Below are 19,775 nucleotides of genomic sequence, written 5' to 3' on the forward strand. Positions count from 1 at the left end.
CCGAAAGGACAAGATCACGGGTACAAGCTGCCGAAATGAGTTTCCTCCGCCGGGTGGCGGGGCTCTCCCTTAGAGATAGGGTGAGAAGCTCTGTCATCCGGGAGGAACTCAAAGTAAAGCCGCTGCTCCTCCACATGGAGAGGAGCCAGATGAGGTGGTTCGGGCATCTGGTCAGGATGCCATCCGAACGCCTCCCTAGGAAGGTTGTTTCGAGCACGTCCGACCGGTAGGAGGCCACGGGGTAGACCCAGGACACATTGGGAAGACTATGTCTCCCGGCTGGCCTGGGAACGCCTCGGGATCCCCCGGGAAGAGCTGGACGAAGTGGCTGGGGAGAGGGAAGTCTGGGCTTTCCTGCTTAGGTTGCTGCCCCCGCGACCCAACCTCGGATAAGCGGAAGAAGATGGTTGGATGGATGGATGGACCATAACCAAGCATGCATCACTATAGCTCCTGTCTCAAAGTACTCTAACCTATTTTAATGGGCTTACCTCTTTGTGATGTTAAGTCATACTTGCCAACCTTGAGACCTCCGATTTCGGGAGGTGAGGGGTGGGGGCGTGGTCGGGGGTGGGGCGGGGCGTGGTTGGGGGCGTGGTTAAGAGGGGAGGAGTATATTGACAGCTAGAATTCACCAAGTCAAGTATTTCATACATACATACTATATATATATATATATATATCCTGAAAATATGCAAACAAAACTGTGTTTGGATAATTGATACTTCAAACTTGCATAAATAAATATTAAGGAATATAACATAACTTGGCTTCTGAGAGCTTCAAAATGTAGTGAATAAAATGCTAAAGTTGTTGATAAACAACCAATTATTTTAATAATTAAATATGGTCATTTTAAATGAATTTATATGATAATTTAAAATTAATTATTTCAAATATGTTTATTTTAATGTAAAATTCTATGGCTGGATGTAATAAGAAGTCAGAAAAAATTAAAATAAAAATACAATTAATTTTGATGTTAAAAGCAAAATATAGTAAAAATGTATTTAGTTTTTTTTTTTTTTTTAATTAATAAATATCTAGTTATTTTTAGGTAAGATAAACATAATAATACAATGTATCTCTAGTCTGGATGATTTAGTTCTTGTCACCCTGTTGTCCTCCCGTCGTGAAAAAAGGCTTACCTCACTCAGGTCCGGCTGAAAATCGGGAGATTTTCGGGAGAATATTTGTCCCGGGAGGTGTTCGGGAGAGGCGCTGAATTTCGGGAGTCTCCCGGAAAATTCGGGAGGGTTGGCAAGTATGTGTTAAGTTCCTGTTATAAACTGTTATACAGTATATGCCTTGAGCTCTTATTTTGAAGGCGCTAAGAGCGGAAGTGGTGACACGTTGTAGTGGCGCGGAGGTTTTGAAAGAAAGGAAATAAAGTGGTCCTCGTGTAAAACTGGAGCCTCCGTATTTGTTATTTTGTAGTTTTTATACTACATAAAACTACAAAATAACAAACGCGGAGTTTTATACTGTATACAATTCCCGCTTTTAGCGCCTTCAAAATAAGAGCTCAAGGCATGTACTGTATATCAGCGTATAACAGGAACTTAACATCACAGGAAAAGCTCATAAAAATAGGTTACAATGTGTGTGTGTGTCTCTGGATTTTTTCAACGCAAAAAATGTGCCTCGGCTTCAAAAAAAGGTTGAAAAACACTGCAGTAAGCAGCCATCTGGTGTAATTCCCTCCTCAGTGGCTAGATGGCGGTAAATTTAAAGTTGTGTTTTTCGCAAGCGACGAAAAAGAAAATGCGGAAAGTCCAAGTCAAGTGAATGAGGGGCGTGGCTACCAGTTGTACTTCCTGTTTCAGTTACGCGACAGTCCGCCATGTGCGTGTGAATGTTTGACTTATTTACCTAACACTTACTTTGCAAACTTAACGGAGACCTCACTCGGTATTTTGTTCCCCGGCGCGACGAGCCGCAGACATGTCCGCTCACGGAAGCGCTATCGTCGGCCTGTTGTCCTACGAGACGCTGGTGCACGCCGTGGCGGGAGCGATGGTGAGCAGAGATACGTCGTGTGTGTCAAGGAGATGCCAATATATGTTGTTTTGATCACTTTCAACAAGTGTGCCGTCTCGGTTTGTTGTCGTTCCAGGGCAGCGTCACAGCGATGACCACCTTCTTCCCGTTGGACACGGCTAAAAGTCGCCTGCAGGGTGAGGTGCACCTCCAAACTATCAACAATCATTTAAGGCAGTGTTTTGCAACCTTTTTTGAGCCAAGGCACATTTTTTTGCGTTGAAAAAATGCGGAGGCACACCACCAGTAGAAATCATTAAAAAAACGAAACTCAGTTGACAGTAAAAAGTCGTCTTTGCTCCACAGTAAGTCTTTGCTGTCGTCCAGCATTCTGTTTTTGTTTACTTATGTAGCCAGTTCAGTTTTAGTTTCGTTCTGCACAGCCTTCCCTAAGCTTCAATGCCTTTTCTTAGGGCATACTTGCCAACCCTCCCGGATTTTCCGGGAGACTCCCGAAATTCAGCGCCTCTCCCGAAAAACTCCCGAAATTCAGGGGACCTGAGTGACGTGTTGACAACACACAACAACAGTGTCTACCGTAAAGCAGTTTGTCTGCCGTAAACAGCAATGTTGTGACACTTTTAAACAGGACAATACTGCCATCTACTGTACATGCATATGTGACCCACCCATAATGTGTTGATTTATTTATTTTATTTTGTGGTTTGAATTCGTTTTTGGAGCTGTCATTACACTTTTATCAGTATTCACATTGGTCAGTAGGGGGCAGTAGGGCGTTTCTTCCCAATTGAATGCTATCACCTGCAGACCGGAAGTGTCTTGACATTCTGATGGTGGAGCCTAACTCTGTAGTTTGTAAATGAATACTGAAATTCAAGTATTTATTTTATTTATATATATATATATATATATATATATATATATATATATATATATATAGCTAGAATTCACTGAAAGTCAAGTATTTCTTATATATATATATATATATATCTTAACCCCGCCCCCGCCCCACCCCCGACCACGCCCCCGCCCCCACCCCCCACCTCCCGAAATCGGAGGTCTCAAGGTTGGCAAGTATGTCTTAGGGGCACTCACCTTTTGTTTATTTTTGGTTTAAGCATTAGACACCTTTTTACCTGCACGCTGCCTCCCGCTGTTTCCGACATCTACAAAGCAATTAGCTACCGGCTGCCACCTACTGATATGGAAGAGTATTACACGGTTACTCTGCCGAGCTCTAGACAGCACCGACACTCAACAACAACACATCATTTGCAGACTATAATTACTGCTTTGCAAAAAATATTTTTAACCCAAATAGGTGAAATTAGATCATCCCCCACGGCACACAAGACTGTATCTTCTAGTTCAGTGTTTTTCAACCTTTTTTGAGCCAAGGCACATTTTTTTGCGTTGAAAAAATGCGGAGGCACACCACCAGTAGAAATCATTAAAAAAACGAAACTCAGTTGACAGTAAAAAGTCGTCTTTGCTCCACAGTAAGTCTTTGCTGTCGTCCAGCATTCTGTTTTTGTTTACTTTGTAGCCAGTTCAGTTTTAGTTTCGTTCTACACAGCCTTCCCTAAGCTTCAATGCCTTTTCTTAGGGCATACTTGCCAACCCTCCCGGATTTTCCGGGAGACTCCCGAAATTCAGCGCCTCTCCCGAAAAACCTCCCGGGACAAATTTTCTCCCGAAAAACTCCCGAAATTCAGGCGGACCTGAGAGACGTGTTGACAACACACAACAACAGTGTCTACCCGTAAACAGCAATGTTGTGACACTTTTAAACAGGACAATACTGCCATCTACTGTACATGCATATGTGACCCACCCATAATGTGTCACATTTTTGTGTTGATTTATTTATTTTATTTTGTGGTTTGAATTCGTTTTTGGAGCTGTCATTACACATTTATCAGTATTCACATTGGTCAGTAGGGGGCAGTAGGGCGTTTCTTCCCAATTGAATGCTATCACCTGCAGACCGGAAGTGTCTTGTCATTCTGATGAGCGCGACCAGTCTGTGAACAATTGAAACGTCCTGTGTGCTTTTTTCCTCCTGTACAACAGGTTAGTTTTGGTGAATCAACTCACTGAATAATATCCATGTGATCTTTATAAGTTTAAGTACACATTCTGATGGTGGAGCCTAACTCTAAAGTGTTTGTGAGTTGTAGTTTGTAAATGAACACTGAAATTCAAGTATTTATTTTATTTATATATATATATATATAGCTAGAATTTACTGAAAGTCAAGTATTTCTTATATATATATATATATATATATATATATCTTAACCACGCCCCCGCCCCACCCCCGACCACGCCCCCGCCCCCACCCCCCACCCCCACCTCCCGAAATCGGAGGTCTCAAGGTTGGCAAGTATGTCTTAGGGGCACTCACCTTTTGTTTATTTGTGGTTTAAGCATTAGACACCTTTTTACCTGCACACTGCCTACCGCTGTTTCCGACATCTACAAAGCAATTCGCTACCGGCTGCCACCTACTGATATGGAAGAGTATTACACGGTTACTCTGCCGAGCTCTAGACAGCACCGACACTCAACAACAACACATCATTTGCAGACTATAATTACTGCTTTGCAAAAAATTGTTTTAACCCAAATAGGTGAAATTAGATCATCTCCCACGGCACACCAGACTGTATCTCACGGCACACTAGTGTGCCACGGCACAGTGGTTGAAAAACACTGATTTAAGGGATGTACTTGTTGGGTTACAAAGGTTTCTTTACAACACCCGCTAGACCAGGGGTGCTCACACTTTTTCTGCAGGCGAGCTACTTTTCAATTGATCCAGTCATGGGGATCTACCTCATTCATATATATAATTTATATTTACTTATTTATGAAATATATGTTTTTGTTAACAAGTTAAAGGTGTTTAATGATAATACAAGCATGTTTAATACATATAGTTAATATTGTTAACAAGTTAAAGGTGTTTAATAATTATACAAGCATGTTTAACACATAGTTAATATTGTTAAAAAATTAAAGGTGTTTAATGATAATACAAGAATGTTTAATACATATAGTTAATATTGTTAACAAGTTAAAGGTGTTTAAAGATAATGCAAGCATGTTTGACACATATAGTTAATATTGTTAACAAGTTAAAGGTGTTTAAAGATAATACAAGCATGTTTAACACATATAGATTCCTTTCTTTCATGAAGACAAGAATATAAGTTGGTGTATTACCTGATTCTGATGACTTGCATTGATTGGAATCAGACAGTGGTGCTGATAGCGTCCGCATTTTCGAATGGAGGAGAAAAAAAGTCCTCCTTTCTGTCCAATACCACATGAAAGTGGTTTGTTTTTGGCATCTTATTTGTCCAGCTTCCGTACTCCTTTGTATACACTTTACAAGAAATACATTGGCGGCAAACTCCGTAGCTTGCTAGCTTGTGCACGCCAGCTTTCTGAGACTCTTATTTTGTTAGCGCAGGCAGGATGAAGCAGAGCTTTTATTGTGCAACTGTGCAGTCGGTCTTTGGAGTTTTGACGACAGGTACGGCGCCAGAGTCTGTTGAAATAAAGTGTTTCTCGCCTTCCTGTCGGTAATTTTAATGAGCTGGCAGCAGCCAGCGTCATCTCAGAAGACCCTCGGGTGCCGTGAATGTCAATCAAGTGACGAAAGTGACGTCATAGTGAAGATTTATGATCGCTCATTTTTAGGACTATTTTTTTAATGCCTGGCTGGCGATCGACTGACACACCCTCCGTGATCGACCGGTAGCTCGCGATCGACGTAATAAGCACCCCTGCGCTAGACTGACTTAAAAGTGTGGACAATGCTGAAGAAACAAGTCCATGTCAGAAAACCAACACATTTAGCTGAACTGCACCAATTTTGTCAAAAGGAGTGGTCAAAAATTCAAGCAGAAGCTTGTGGATGGCTACCAAAAGCGCCTTATTGCAGGTAAACTTGCCAAGGGACATGTAAGCAAATATTAACATTGCTGTATGTATACTTTTGACCCTCACATTTTCAGTAGAGCCATAATAAATTCATAAAAGAAGCAAACTTCATGAATGTTTTTTGTGACCAACAAGTATGTGCTCCAATCACTACATCACAAAAAAATAAGAGTTGTAGAAATGATTGGAAACTCAAGACAGCCATGACATGATGTTCTTTACAAGTGTATGTACACTTTTGACCACGACTGTGTATATATACATACCTGTATATGTTTGGTAATGAGTCACAGGTGAGTGTGAAGTGTGGAATGGCAGAGTCTGATTGGCTGTGAGGCGATGAGCAGATCTCTGGAGTGAGGGAGTGGACGTGGTCCTGACAATATGTGTGTGTGTGTGTGTATATATATATATTTATATATATATTAGAGATGCGCGGATAGGCAATTATTTCATCCGCAACCGCATCAGAAAGTCGTCAACCATCCGCCATCCACCCGATCTAACATTTAATCAAACCCGCACCCGCCCGCTGTTATATATCTAATATAGACGATGCAAGGCATTAGTGAGGTTATAAAGCTTTTGCCTGTTAAAGAAAGGAGACTGATCCAATGCAGCAGAGACATTCGCGTGCCACGCTGTCACGGCCCAGACGCACACCAGTGCGCAATCATATGGGAGCCGCGCTGAGCACACCTCCAAGCGCGTGGAGGTGCGATGTCCCTCGTGCCCGAGGCTTCAGCGCGCATCGCGGCGGCCATCCTACTCGTCGCGGCCTAGCCCTCGCGGCTCTCGCTGCCGGCGACGGCCGGGTATGGGCCCGACGCTCAGGTGGCGGGCAGGCTGCGTTGACCCTGGATCTCAGGAAACAGAGTGGACCGACACCAGCAGATGACATGGCACCCCAAACCATCACCCAACCATGCAAATTTTGCATTTCCTTTGGAAATCGAGGTCCCAGAGTCTGGAAAAAGACAGGAGAGGCACAGGATCCACGTTGCCTGAAGTCTAGTGTAAAGTTTCCACCATCAGTGATGGTTTGGGGTGCCATGTCATCTGCTGGTGTCGGTCCACTCTGTTTCCTGAGATCCAGGGTCAACGCAGCCGTCTACCAGCAAGTTTTAGAGCACTTCATGCTTCCTGCTGCTGACCTGCTCTATGGAGATGGAGATTTCAAGTTCCAACAGGACTTGGCGCCTGCACACAGCGCAAAATCTACCCGTGCCTGGTTTACGGACCATGGTATTTCTGTTCTAAATTGGCCCGCCAACTCCCCTGACCTTAGCCCCATAGAAAATCTGTGGGGTATTGTGAAAAGGAAGATGCAGAATGCCAGACCCAAAAACGCAGAAGAGTTGAAGGCCACTATCAGAGCAACCTGGGCTCTCATAACACCTGAGCAGTGCCAGAAACTCATCGACTCCATGCCACGCCGCATTAACGCAGTAATTCAGGCAAAAGGAGCTCCAACCAAGTATTGAGTATTGTACATGCTCATATTTTTCATTTTCATACTTTTCAGTTGGCCAACATTTCTAAAAATCCCTTTTTTGTATTAGCCTTAAGTAATATTCTAATTTTGTGACACACGGAATTTTGGATTTTCATTTGTTGCCACTTCAAATCATCAAAATTAAATGAAATAAACATTTGAATGCATCAGTCTGTGTGCAATGAATAAATATAATGTACAAGTTACACCTTTTGAATGCAATTACTGAAATAAATCAAGTTTTTCAAAATATTCTAATTTACTGGCTTTTACCTGTGTGTGTGTGTGTATATATATATATATATATATATATATATATATATATATGCAGGTGTATTTATATATGTATGTAGATAGATGGATAGCCCGGCCAAATTCCTTTTAACACAATGTGGCCACCAAGTCAAAAAGTTTGGGGATCCCTTTCTGGCAATTATGATAAGTCCAAAACTGAGACAATCTTGATGAAGTCACAGGGTTTGTTTTCCCTCACAGACCAGAAACAATAATCTGTGTCACCTTTTGTTTTAGTAACATTCTGTGTGTATTTGTCCTTTTTTCAGTTGACGAGACTCGGAAGTCAAAATCCACCCCAATCATCCTGGCTGAAATAGCCCAGGAAGAGGGCGTGTAAGTATGCTCATGTTCATTATGCTTTATTTTTGACAGGAAATCCCCTTTTTTGACACTATTTAGGCATCAAAATATGCTCTTTTTATAGTCAGGTCAAGCTTATAATGTGTACAGAGCAACACCTGAACACTTCAAATGTCAAATTCTTCTAGGCTGGCTTTGTACAGAGGCTGGTTTCCGGTCATATCCAGCCTCTGTTGCTCCAACTTTGTCTACTTCTACACCTTTAACACACTCAAGAGGCTGACAGCCACCGGGCGCCACCAATCAAGACTTGGCAAGGACCTGCTCATTGGCATTGTTTCAGGTGACAACATTTACAGTTATTTGCAACTTCATTACCCCGAATAGTCTCAAATGCCCGTTTCCACTGCATGGTACATACCTTTCCACCACTAAATTGAAATGACTTGGTCATCTAAGGAAACTTAAGAGAAAATCAAAATCAGGCACTTGACATGTGTTGCGTTTTGGACCAGTTGTTCCTCCCAGGGAATTCAAGTCACAATTCGCTCCCAAGTTCTTTCCGACACTTAAAGCTGAGTTGAAAAACCACCAGAGACAGAATAGGTATTTTGTTGTATATTTTCAAAGCTTTGCCAATATACATTTTGAGACCAGTCTAACCCTAGAACATTCTTTCGCGCCTCCCAAAATGGTCTGTCCCCCCAACGCCAAAAAACCCCTCTTTTCCTTCCCCCTCCCTAGCCATAATACAAGCACAACGTCTCCCTAGCCATAATACATTCCAAAGAACTCAAGGTTAACATACACAGTTTACTTGCTGACAGAGCATCAAGAGAATAAATGGAAAACACGAGCTGTTTTCAAATATGACTAAGAAATGAAAGAAGTACAACTTAAATTCGGATATATGTAAATATCTGCCTCCGACATGCTAACATCAATGGCATTTGGAGAACATGTTTGTCTTAGAGGAGACCCGGGAAAGAAAAAACAATCGCTGCAACTAAATTAGGAAGAATGTTGAGTATAATAATGCAGCGTGTGTTTATTTTCCATCCATCCATCCATTTTCTTCCGCTTATCCGAGTTCAGGTTTCAGGGGCAGCAGCCTAAGCAGAGAAGCCCAGACTTCCCTCTCCCCAGCTACTTTGTCCAGCTCCTCCCGGGAGATCCTTAGGCTTTCCCAGGCCCTCCGGGAGACATAGTCTTCCCAACGGGTCCTGGGTCTGCCCCGTGGCCTCTTACCGGTCGGACGTGCCCTAAAGGCGTTCGGGTGGCATCCTGACCAGATGCCCGAACCACCTCATCTGGGTCCTCTCCATGTGGAGGAGCTGCGGCTTTACCTTGAGCTCCTCCCGGATAACAGATCTTCTCACCCTATCCGCCACCCGGCGGAGGAAACTCATTTGGGCCGCTTGTACCCGTGATCTTGTCCTTCCGGTCATAACCCAAAGGCATCTCCACTGCTCTAGAGTCCAGTGGTGACATGCTCTACACCACTGCATCCCACGCTTTGCATTGGACTTGGTGATGCATGGCTTGGATGCAGCTGCTCGGCCATGTAAAACCCATTCCATGAAGCTCTCTGCGTACTGTACGTGGGCTAATTGGAAGGTGACATGAAGTTTGGAGCTCTGTAGCAACTGACTGTGCAGAAAGTCTTTGCACTATGCTGACCTCTGTCAGTTTACGTGGCCTACCACTCGGTGGCTGAGTTGCTGTTGTTCCCAAACTCTTCACTTTTCTTGTAATAAAGTTGACTTTGGAACATTTAGGGGCGAGGAAATTTCACGACTGGATTTGTTGCACAGGTGGCATCCTATGACAGTTCCATGCTGGAAATCACTGAGAGCGGCCCATTCTTTCACAAATGTTTGTAGAAACAGTCTCCATGCCTAAGTGCTTGATTGTATACACCTGTGGCCGGGCCAAGTGATTGGGTCACCTGATTCTCATCATTTGGATGGGTGGCCAAATACCGTATTTTCCGCACTATAAGGCGCACCGGATTATTAGCCGCACCTTCTATGAATTACATATTTCATAATTTTGTCCACCAATAAGCCGCCCCGGACTAAAAGCCGCGCCTACGCTGCGCTAAAGTGAATGTCAAAAAAACGCTGCGCTAAAGTGAATGTCAAAAAAACAGTCAGATAGTTCAGTCAAACTTTAATAATATATTGAAAACCAGCGTTCTAACAACTCTGTCCCAAAATGTACGCAAATGTGCAATCACAAACATAGTAAAATTCAAAATGGTGTAGAGCAATAGTAACATAATGTTGCTCGAACGTTAATGTCACAACACACAAAATAAACATAGCGCTCACCTTCTGAAGTTATTCTTCATTCGTAAATCCTTCGAATTCTTCGTCTTCGGTGTCCGAATTGAAAAGTTGCGCAAGCGTGGGATCCAAAATGGCCGGTTCCGTCTCGTAGAAGTCATCGGGAGTCAGTGTCGCTGTTGTTCTGTGAATCCTGCCTTCCGGAAAGCTCGGACCACAGTTGTGACCGAAATATCTGCCCAAGCATTTACGATCCACTGGCAAATGTTGGCGTATGTCGTCCGAGGCTGTCTGCCCGTCTTAGTGAAGGTGTGTTCGCCTTCGGAGCTGTGTGAAAAAAGCCACCCGGCCTCTTCGCGTAAACTTCCCTTAACCACTCGCTCATCTTTTCTTCATCCATCCATCCCTTCGAGTTAGCTTTTATGATGACGCCGGCTGGAAAGGTCTCTTTTGGCAAGGTCTTCCTTTTGAATATCACCATGAGTGGAAGTTAGCATGGCAAGCTAGAACCACAGTGAAGGATGACTTCTCATTCCCTGTGGAGCGAATATTCACCGTACGTGCTCCCGTTCCACAGTGCGGTTCAGTTGCTGTGAAATACGGTAGTAATCCGTGTGCGGATGGAGAGATTGCGTCTTTTTATGAACCGGATCGTTTATTAGGAGCCATTTTGTGGTCTTTACAGATGTAAACAGGAAATGAAACGTACGGTGATATCCGCGCGTTTTTTCTTCTTCTTCCGGGGGCGGGTGAAGCGCTTCCTGTTCTATGGGGGCGGGTGAAGCGCTTCCTGTTCTATGGGGGCGGGTGCTTTCCTTGGCGGTTGCTTGCGTAGAAGAAGAAGCGCTTCCTGTTCTACCGGGAAAAAAGATGGCGGCTGTTTACCGAAGTTGCGAGACCGAAACTTTATGAAAATGAATCGTAATAAAGCGCACCGGGTTATTAGGCGCACTGTCAGCTTTTGAGAAAAATTGTGGTTTTTAGGTGCGCCTTTTAGTGCGGAAAATACGGTACTTCTGTATAAGGCTGCAGCTAACGATTATTTTTCTATCGATTAATCTATCGATTATTATTTATTTTTTTTCGATTGATCGGTTAATCTATAGATTATTTTTTCCGATTAATCTATAGATTATTTTTCCTTTTGCCGATTATTTTTTTTATTTAAAATGAAGATGAAAAAATAAATTTAGGCCAGTTTTTTCAAAAGGCATGACTTATTTACATAAAAAATGTATGGCCACTCAGTCAACATTGACAACAACATGACAAAATATTCTGTAACAATGTAAACATTTAAAACTTTTAACATTTAACAAAATTAAAAGTAGCTTATTTGCTTTTTAATGTGCAAATATAAAAGTAAACATCCAGTGCAAATCTTAATATTCTGCAATAGTATAAGTATTTCAAAAGTAAAAGTATTGCTTATTTTGCTTTAAAATGTGCAAAAATAGAGATAAACATCCAAAACAAAAAAGTGCAAAACGAAATATTCTGTAACAGTGTAAACATTTCAACAAAAGTAAAAGTATTGCTTATTTTGCTTAATAACACAACAATGATAGCATGATTAAAGTGAATGTTAATTGTTAAAGTTAAAGTAAAGTTAAAGTACCAATGATTGTCACACACACACTAGGTGTGGTGAAATTATTTTCTGCATTTGACCCATCACCCTTGATCACCCCCTGGGAGGTGAGGGGAGCAGTGAGCAGCAGCGGTGGCCGCGCCCGGGAATCATTTTTGGTGATTTAACCCCCAATTCCAACCCTTGATGCTGAGTGCCAAGCAGGGAGGTAATGGGTCCCATTTTTATAGTCTTTGGTATGACCCGGCCGGGATTTGAACTCACAACCTACCGATCTCAGGGCGGACACTCTAACCACTAGGCCAAACGCGCCTCTCAGAGCGAAACGGTGTTTTAGTTTATGAATTTACAACGCAGATACAAATGACACGTTCATGTTTTTGTGTAATGATGACAACGTATACTCACGCGGACGATTGACTAGTTGATGGTGACGGCAAGAACGCTGTCGGGTGTTTTCTTTTCAAATGTTCCTTCATAGCCGTTGTGCTGCTATGATAGGCCATTTCCGCTCGACACAGTGTGCATACAACAACTGTCAAGTGTTTTGCTTTTTTCGCTGTGCTTATCCCACACTTGAAGGGATGTACCAATGCTGAATGTGGCTTCTGGATTTCACTCAAAAGACCAGACCGTAGTTACTTTTTCCTTTTATTTTCCTTTAGTTTGCAACAGTTTTTCTAACGAAGAAACAGCTTCTTTTTTCTTCTTCAGTTTTTTTAGCAGTCTTTAGCAGTGTTAGTAGACTTTAGTTTCTTTAGCTGTCATTAGCTGTCTTTAGTAGCCTTTAGTAGCCTTTAGCTTCTTTAGTAGGTGAAAAACCTTTAAGGACAAAACACCACAAGATTAACATGCTGTAAAAAATCAATCAATTATCAATCCCATAATTTACAATTATTAATTAGGCTATCAAACTCTTAACCATTAAACAAGTGCAAGGTAATGGATACATCTTTTCCCTTTAAGTTAAAACAGATTTTAAATAAATTGTCTCAACATAAATGCACCAAGATACATATAAAATACATTTAACACCAGAAACACAATAGATAAATGCAGCAGAAAACCCAATATGCAAATACATAAATACCTAACCAATTAACCACCTATTTAGATACATATTTAAAATCCATATTCAATATAAATATATTATTAATTTAGCAGTGAAACACTCAATCTTAAACGCTGTCTACTGGTAGAAAAATGCCCCTTTTTCTAAGCCCTCACCAGCAGCCAATGATCCAACACAGTTAAATCCAACACTTGAAGTTGAGCGACTTCACCCTCCTGATGAAGCAAACTGCTCCAACATTTATCAAACTAAGCAAAGAATATCAACACTAAACAACAGTTACATAACACACTGTGTGTATTTAGCCTCCAGACTAAGCACGCTACATGCACACAACTCCCCCACACCCCCCATCTCACCAGCGCAACAGGTGCGCCACACCCACAAAGAGAAATAAAGTCTTACCGGCTGTCCGTTCAGCTTTTTGAGACGGGAGTGCGCCGCGTTATACCTGCGCGTGAACGTAAACTGATCGGCTCTGATCATATAAGCCGACTGGCAGAAATAATGCCGAATTATATACATTTCCTGGGGTTGCCTATGTGAATAGGGATGCGGATGTGCTCTAAGATCAAATATAATTTTATTAAGTGGGGTTTGACTGGTTGCTAAACAGCCACGGTTGCGAGCTCGCGCTTCAGCTGACGAGACAGCTGTTCGCCGCTACAACATTATTAGGCCGTTTATTGAAATACTCCCACACTTTTGACGACTTTTGGCGTGCTTTTTTCCCCTCGCATCGTCTGCTTTGCGCTCCGCCATGACGGTAGTGTGACGTAAATATGTGACGCGTCGACGCACAAAAACGGCGTCGACGTATTTACGTAACCGATGACGTCGACGCGTCGTTTCAGCCTTACTTTTGTATAGTGTATGTGTAACGCAAGTCTGTATGAGTGTGTACTTAATGTTATGTTCATTCTTGCTCATGCAGGGGCGGTAAATGTGATCCTGACCACACCCATGTGGGTGGTCAACACTCGTCTGAAGCTTCAGGGAGCAAAATTCAGAAATGAGGACCTTCATCAAACGCATTACCAGGGCATTTTTGGTGTGTGTGTGTGTGTGAGTGTACATCCACCTATCCACCGCCTATTTGGTCTTACTTCAGAGTGTATTTTCCTCTTTAGATGCGTTTTCACAGATCATAGCCAGGGAGGGTGTGGGGACTCTGTGGAACGGCACGCTGCCGTCGCTCATCCTCGTCCTCAACCCGGCGGTGCAGTTCATGTTCTACGAGTCAATGAAGAGAAGGGCAGGTCAAGGAGGGAGGAAGGTTGGTTTGATTGATTGATTGAGACTTTTATTAGTAGATTGCACAGTGAAGTACATATTCCGTACAATTGACCACTAAATGGTAACACCCCAATAAGTTTTTCCACTTGTTTAAGTCGGGGTCCACGTTAATCAATTCATGGTCATGGTCATAGTTTATTTGTTGCGAACAAGTTATGTTCATAAATATTACATGATTGCAAGGTGTGTCAGAAACGTTTCAGGACTGCTCTTGGAAGTCAGAGTCCTCGCTCACTGTGAGTTCTTCTGCTGTTTTCTTCATTCAGCGGGTGAGAGGCCAGATGCTCACAATGGGCCCCATTCAGCAACCGTTCTTAAGAACTCATTTTGTTCTTAGGGCCACATATGAAATTTTTAAAGGGGAACATTATCACAATTTCAGAAGGGTTAAAACCATTAAAAATCAGTTCCCAGTGGCTTATTTTATTTTTCGAAGTTTTGTCCAAAATTTTACCCATCACGCAATATCCCTAAAAAAAGCTTCAAAGTGCCTGATTTTAACCATCGTTATATACACCCGTCCATTTTCCTGTGACGTCACATAGTGAAGCCAACACAAACAAACATGGCGGATAGAACAGCAAGCTATAGCGACATTAGCTCGGATTCAGACTCGGATTTCAGCGGCTTAAGCGATTCAACAGATTACGCATGTATTGAAACGGATGGTTGTAGTGTGGAGGCAGGTAGCGAAAACCAAATTGAAGAAGAAACTGAAGCTATTGAGCCATATCGGTTTGAACCGTATGCAAGCGAAACCGACGAAAACGACACGACAGCCAGCGACACGGGAGAAAGCCAGGACGAATTCGGCGATCGCCTTCTAACCAACGATTGGTATGTGTTTGTTTGGCATTAAAGGAAACTAACAACTATGAACTAGGTTTACAGCATATGAAATACATTTGGCAACAACATGCACTTTGAGAGTGCAGACAGCCCAATTTTCATCAATTAATATATTCTGTAGACATACCCTCATCCGCTCTCTTTTCCTGAAAGCTGATCTGTCCAGTTTTGGAGTTGATGTCAGCAGGCCAGGGAAGCTCGGGTCGATATTCTTCTCTTGATCATCTTCGGTGGCATAAGGGACGGTGTGAGCCAAGACATCCAGGGGGTTTAGCTCGCTCGTCTGCGGGAACAAACTGCCGCCATTGCTTGCCGTGCTACCGAGGCCCTTTGTCCCTGAATTGCTCACACACTCGGGTAGATTCAATGGGGGTCTGGCGGCAGATTTCTTTGACTTTATCGTTGGAAATGCATCTGCTTTGAGTGTCGCAGGATATCCACACATTCTTGCCATCTCTGTCGTAGCATAGCTTTCGTCGGTAAAGTGTGCGGAACAAACGTCCAATTTCTTGCCACTTTGGCATCTTTGGGCCACTGGTGCAACTTGAATCCGTCCCTGTTGGTGTTGTTACACCCTCCGACAACACACCGACGAGGCATGATGTCTCCAAGGTACGGAAAACAGTCGAAAAAAACGGAAAATAACGGAGCTGATTTGACTCGGTGTTTGAGAAAATGGTGGATTGCTTCCCGATGTGACGTCACGTTGTGATGTCATCGCTCCGAGAGCGAATATTAGAAAGGCGTTTAATTCGCCAAAATTCACCCATTTAGAGTTCGGAAATCAGTTTAAAAAAATATATGGTCTTTTTTCTGCAACATCAAGGTATATATTGACGCTTACATAGGTCTGGTGATAATGTTCCCCTTTAAGGAGATTTTTGTATTCCCCAATGTTTTCTTCGTAGGTAAGAACAAAATTTTACGAGCGCTCCAGAGCACTCTCAGGGTGGCCTATGTGTTTTTAAGTGTGACAAGTTCCCTTACTTCTGTTGCCTAATGCACTGTTTTTCAACCTTTTCTGAGCCAAGGCACATTTGCAGACTATAATTACTGCTTTGCAAAACATATTTTTAACACAAATACAGTGGGGCAAAAAAGTATTTAGTCAGCCACCAAATGTGCAAGTTCTCCCACTTAAAATGATGACAGAGGTCTGTCATTTTCATCATAGGTACACTTCAACTGTGAGAGACAGAATGTGAAAAAAAAATCTAGGAATTTACATTGTAGGATTTTTAAAGAATTTATTTGTAAATTATGGTGGAAAATAAGTATTTGGTCAATAACAAAAATTCAACTCAATACTTTGTAATATAACCTTTGTTGGCAATAACACAGGTCAAACGATTACTATAGGTCTTTACCAGGTTTGCACACACAGTAGCTGGTATTTTGGCCCATTCCTCCATGCAGATCTTCTCGAGAGCAGTGATGTTTTGGGGCTGTCGCCGAGCAACACGGACTTTCAACTCCCTCCACAGATTTTCTATGGGGTTGAGGTCTGGAGACTGGCTAGGCCACTCCAGGACTTTCAAATGCTTCTTAGGGAGCCACTCCTTCGTTGCCCGGGCGTTGTGTTTGGGATCATTGTCATGCTGGAAGACCCAGCCACGTTTTATCTTCAAAGCTCTCACTGATGGAAGGAGGTTTTGGCTCAAAATCTCACGATACATGGTCCCATTCATTCTTTCCTTAACACGGATCAGTCGGCCTGTCCCCTTAGCAGAAAAACAGCCCCAAAGCATGATGTTTCCGCCCCCATGCTTCACAGTAGGTATGGTGTTCTTGGGATGCAACTCAGTATTCTTCTTCCTCCAAACACGATGAGTTGAGTTTATACCAAAAAGTTCTATTTTGGTTTCATTTGACCACATGACATTCTCCCAATCCTCTGCTGTATCATCCATGTGCTCTCTGGCAAACTTCAGACGGGCCTGGACATGCACTGGCTTAAGCAGGGGGACACGTCTGGCACTGCAGGATTTGATTCCCTGTCGGCGTAGTGTGTTACTGATGGTAACCTTTGTTACTTTGGTCCCAGCTCTCTGCTGGTCATTCACCAGGTCCCCCCGTGTGGTTCTGGGATTTTTGCTCACCGTTCTCATGATCATTTTGACCCCACGGGATGAGATCTTACGTGGAGCCCCAGATCGAGGGAGATTATCAGTGGTCTTCTATGTCTTCCATTTTCTGATAATTGCTCCCACAGTTGATTTTTCCACACCAAGCTGCTTGCCTATTGTAGATTCACTCTTCACAGTCTGGTGCAGGTCTACAATTCTTTTCCTGGTGTCCTTCGACAGCTCTTTGGTCTTGGCCATAGTGGAGTTTGGAGTCTGACTGTTTGAGGCTGTGGACAGGTGTCTTTTATACAGATAACAAGTTCAAACAGGTGCCATTAATACAGGTAACGAGTGGAGGACAGACGAGCTTCTTAAAGAAGAATTTCAGGTCTGTGAGAGCCAGAGATCTTCCTTGTTTGAAGTGACCAAATACTTATTTTCCACCATAATTTACAAATAAATTCTTTAAAAATCCTACAATGTGAATTCCTGGATTTTTCCCCACATTCTGTCTCTCACAGTTAAAGTGTACCTATGATGAAAATTACAGACCTCTGTCATCATTTTAAGTGGGAGAACTTGCACATTTGGTGGCTGACTAAATACTTTTTTGCCCCACTGTAGGTGAAATGAGATAATCTCCCACAGCACACCAGACTGTATCTTCTAGTTCAGTGTTTTTCAACCTTTTCTGAGCCAGGGCACATTTTTTTTTCCAATGAAAAAATCCTGAGGCACACAACCAGCAGAAATCATTGCAAAATTAAACTCAGCAGTCGATATTGACAAAAAAAGGTCGTCGTCGCAATTGTTGGATATGACTTTAAAGCATAACCAAGCATGCATCACTATAGCTCTTGTCTCAAAGTAGGTGTACTGTCACCACCTGTCACATCACACCATGACTTATTTGGACTTTTTTGCTGTTTTCCTGTGTGTAGTGTTTTAGTTCTTGTCTTGCGCTCCTATTTTGGTGGCTTTTTCTCTTTTTTTGGTATTTTCCTGTAGCAGTTTCATGTCTTCCTTTGAGCGATATTTCCCGCACCTACTTTGTTTTTAGCAATCAAGAATATTTCAGTTGTTTTTATCCTTCTTTGTGTGGACATTGTTGATTGTCATGTCATGTTCGGATGTACTTTGTGGACGCCGTCTGCTCCACTCCACAGTCTTTGCTGTCGTCCAGCATTCTGTTTTTGTTTACTTTGCAGCCAGTTCAGTTTTAGTTTCGTTTTGCATAGCCCTCCCTAAGCTTCAATGCCTTTTCTTAGCGGCACTCACCTTTTGTTTATTTTTGGTTTAAGTGTTAGATACCTCTTTACCTACACCCTGCCTCCCGCATATTGTGATCATGACAAACCATGTTCCCGACATCTACAAAGCAATTAGCTACCTGCTGCCACCTACTGATATGGAAGAGTATTACACGGTTACTCTGCCGAGCTCTAGACAGCACCGACACTCAACAACAACACATTTGTGGCTTAAAATTACTGGTTTGCAAAAAAATTTTTTTACCCAATTTGGTGAAATTACATAATCTCCCACGGCACACCAGACTCTTTTATGGCACGCTGGTTGAAAAACACTGGTATGATGTTAAATTAATATTATGCATGCAGGCACACACACACACTCACACACACACACACACAATCATCAATTACCGGGGCGTTGATTTAGCGATTGGTAACTCTTTAAAGGACTCAACTCACACAATAGCAATGCTTTTGCTGCTACTGCAAGAGGAGGAGGGAGCGCATATTTCACGACCATGTAGACCTATTTGCCCGAAGTGACGAATATTTATTCGAACGCTTTAGGCTACCTCAGCAGTACCCCCTTTCTTAAATTTACATTATGACATTATTTATTTCCCCCGCGGGATAATACAAATTTATCTTCTGTAATCTGTTTGTTTTCTCCGTGTGTTTGATGTTCGGCTTTTCCGCCGGAATTGTGCCCTTACATGGGGAGTTAGGGGCGTTTACCTATGCAAATTACGGAATTAAGGGTGTTTACATATGTACAGTATATTGGGGAAATAAGGGTGTGTTTATATGCAAATTATGATAGACACGCATTTCCAACAGCAGGTGGGAACAATTTGGCCGTTTAAGAACACGTCATGAATTTGAATGGACTCCTTTTGGGAAATCACTTAGGAAGAAAAATAAGAGGGAAAGTTAGGAATTTATTGCTGAATGGGGCCCAATGCCCTTAGCATTCCACACTTCGAGACCATGCCAGTAGCCTTTGTACTCTTTCTTTCGCTGTGCCATTTTTCCCCCCCTCTTTTTCCCAAGCTCAATGGGGAAAAGAGGAAAATACATAGATGAAATCTAAATGGCTGTGACGACAGGACCTGGATAGAGTTCTCCTGGGAGTGCATATAGGCATGGCAGGGAAGGCTGGGATTGTTCCTTCCAGGGGATTACGTCGGGAAAATGTGAAACATATCTTTAGTAACATAAGTCCTGCAAGTTTAATAAGTCCTCCTTACACAGGTTTGCATGTCCAAAAAGAAGTAGGAAAATGCAGAGTTTATTTAGTAATGTTTCTTCCTGCGTGT

The 19,775-nt window shown here is 42.6% G+C and overlaps 1 protein-coding gene across 2 annotated transcripts in view; it reads left to right on the forward strand.

The window, feature by feature from the left end:
• Nucleotides 1-1,837: 1,837 nt before the first annotated feature.
• The window catches only part of LOC140679726 (peroxisomal membrane protein PMP34-like), a 32,782-nt gene continuing 14,844 nt past the window's right edge, over nt 1,838-19,775 (forward strand). For both annotated transcript variants that reach the window (XM_072915749.1, XM_072915748.1), the window contains exons 1-6: nt 1,838-2,019; nt 2,117-2,177; nt 8,011-8,077; nt 8,233-8,387; nt 13,930-14,046; nt 14,126-14,271. In XM_072915749.1, coding sequence (XP_072771850.1) covers nt 1,945-2,019; nt 2,117-2,177; nt 8,011-8,077; nt 8,233-8,387; nt 13,930-14,046; nt 14,126-14,271 — 621 coding nt within the window. In that variant the 5' untranslated portion in view covers nt 1,838-1,944. The remainder of the gene's footprint in view (nt 2,020-2,116; nt 2,178-8,010; nt 8,078-8,232; nt 8,388-13,929; nt 14,047-14,125; nt 14,272-19,775) is intronic.

Source organism: Nerophis lumbriciformis, linkage group LG22 (assembly GCF_033978685.3).
Source record: "Nerophis lumbriciformis linkage group LG22, RoL_Nlum_v2.1, whole genome shotgun sequence".
Lineage (NCBI taxonomy): Eukaryota > Metazoa > Chordata > Actinopteri > Syngnathiformes > Syngnathidae > Nerophis > Nerophis lumbriciformis.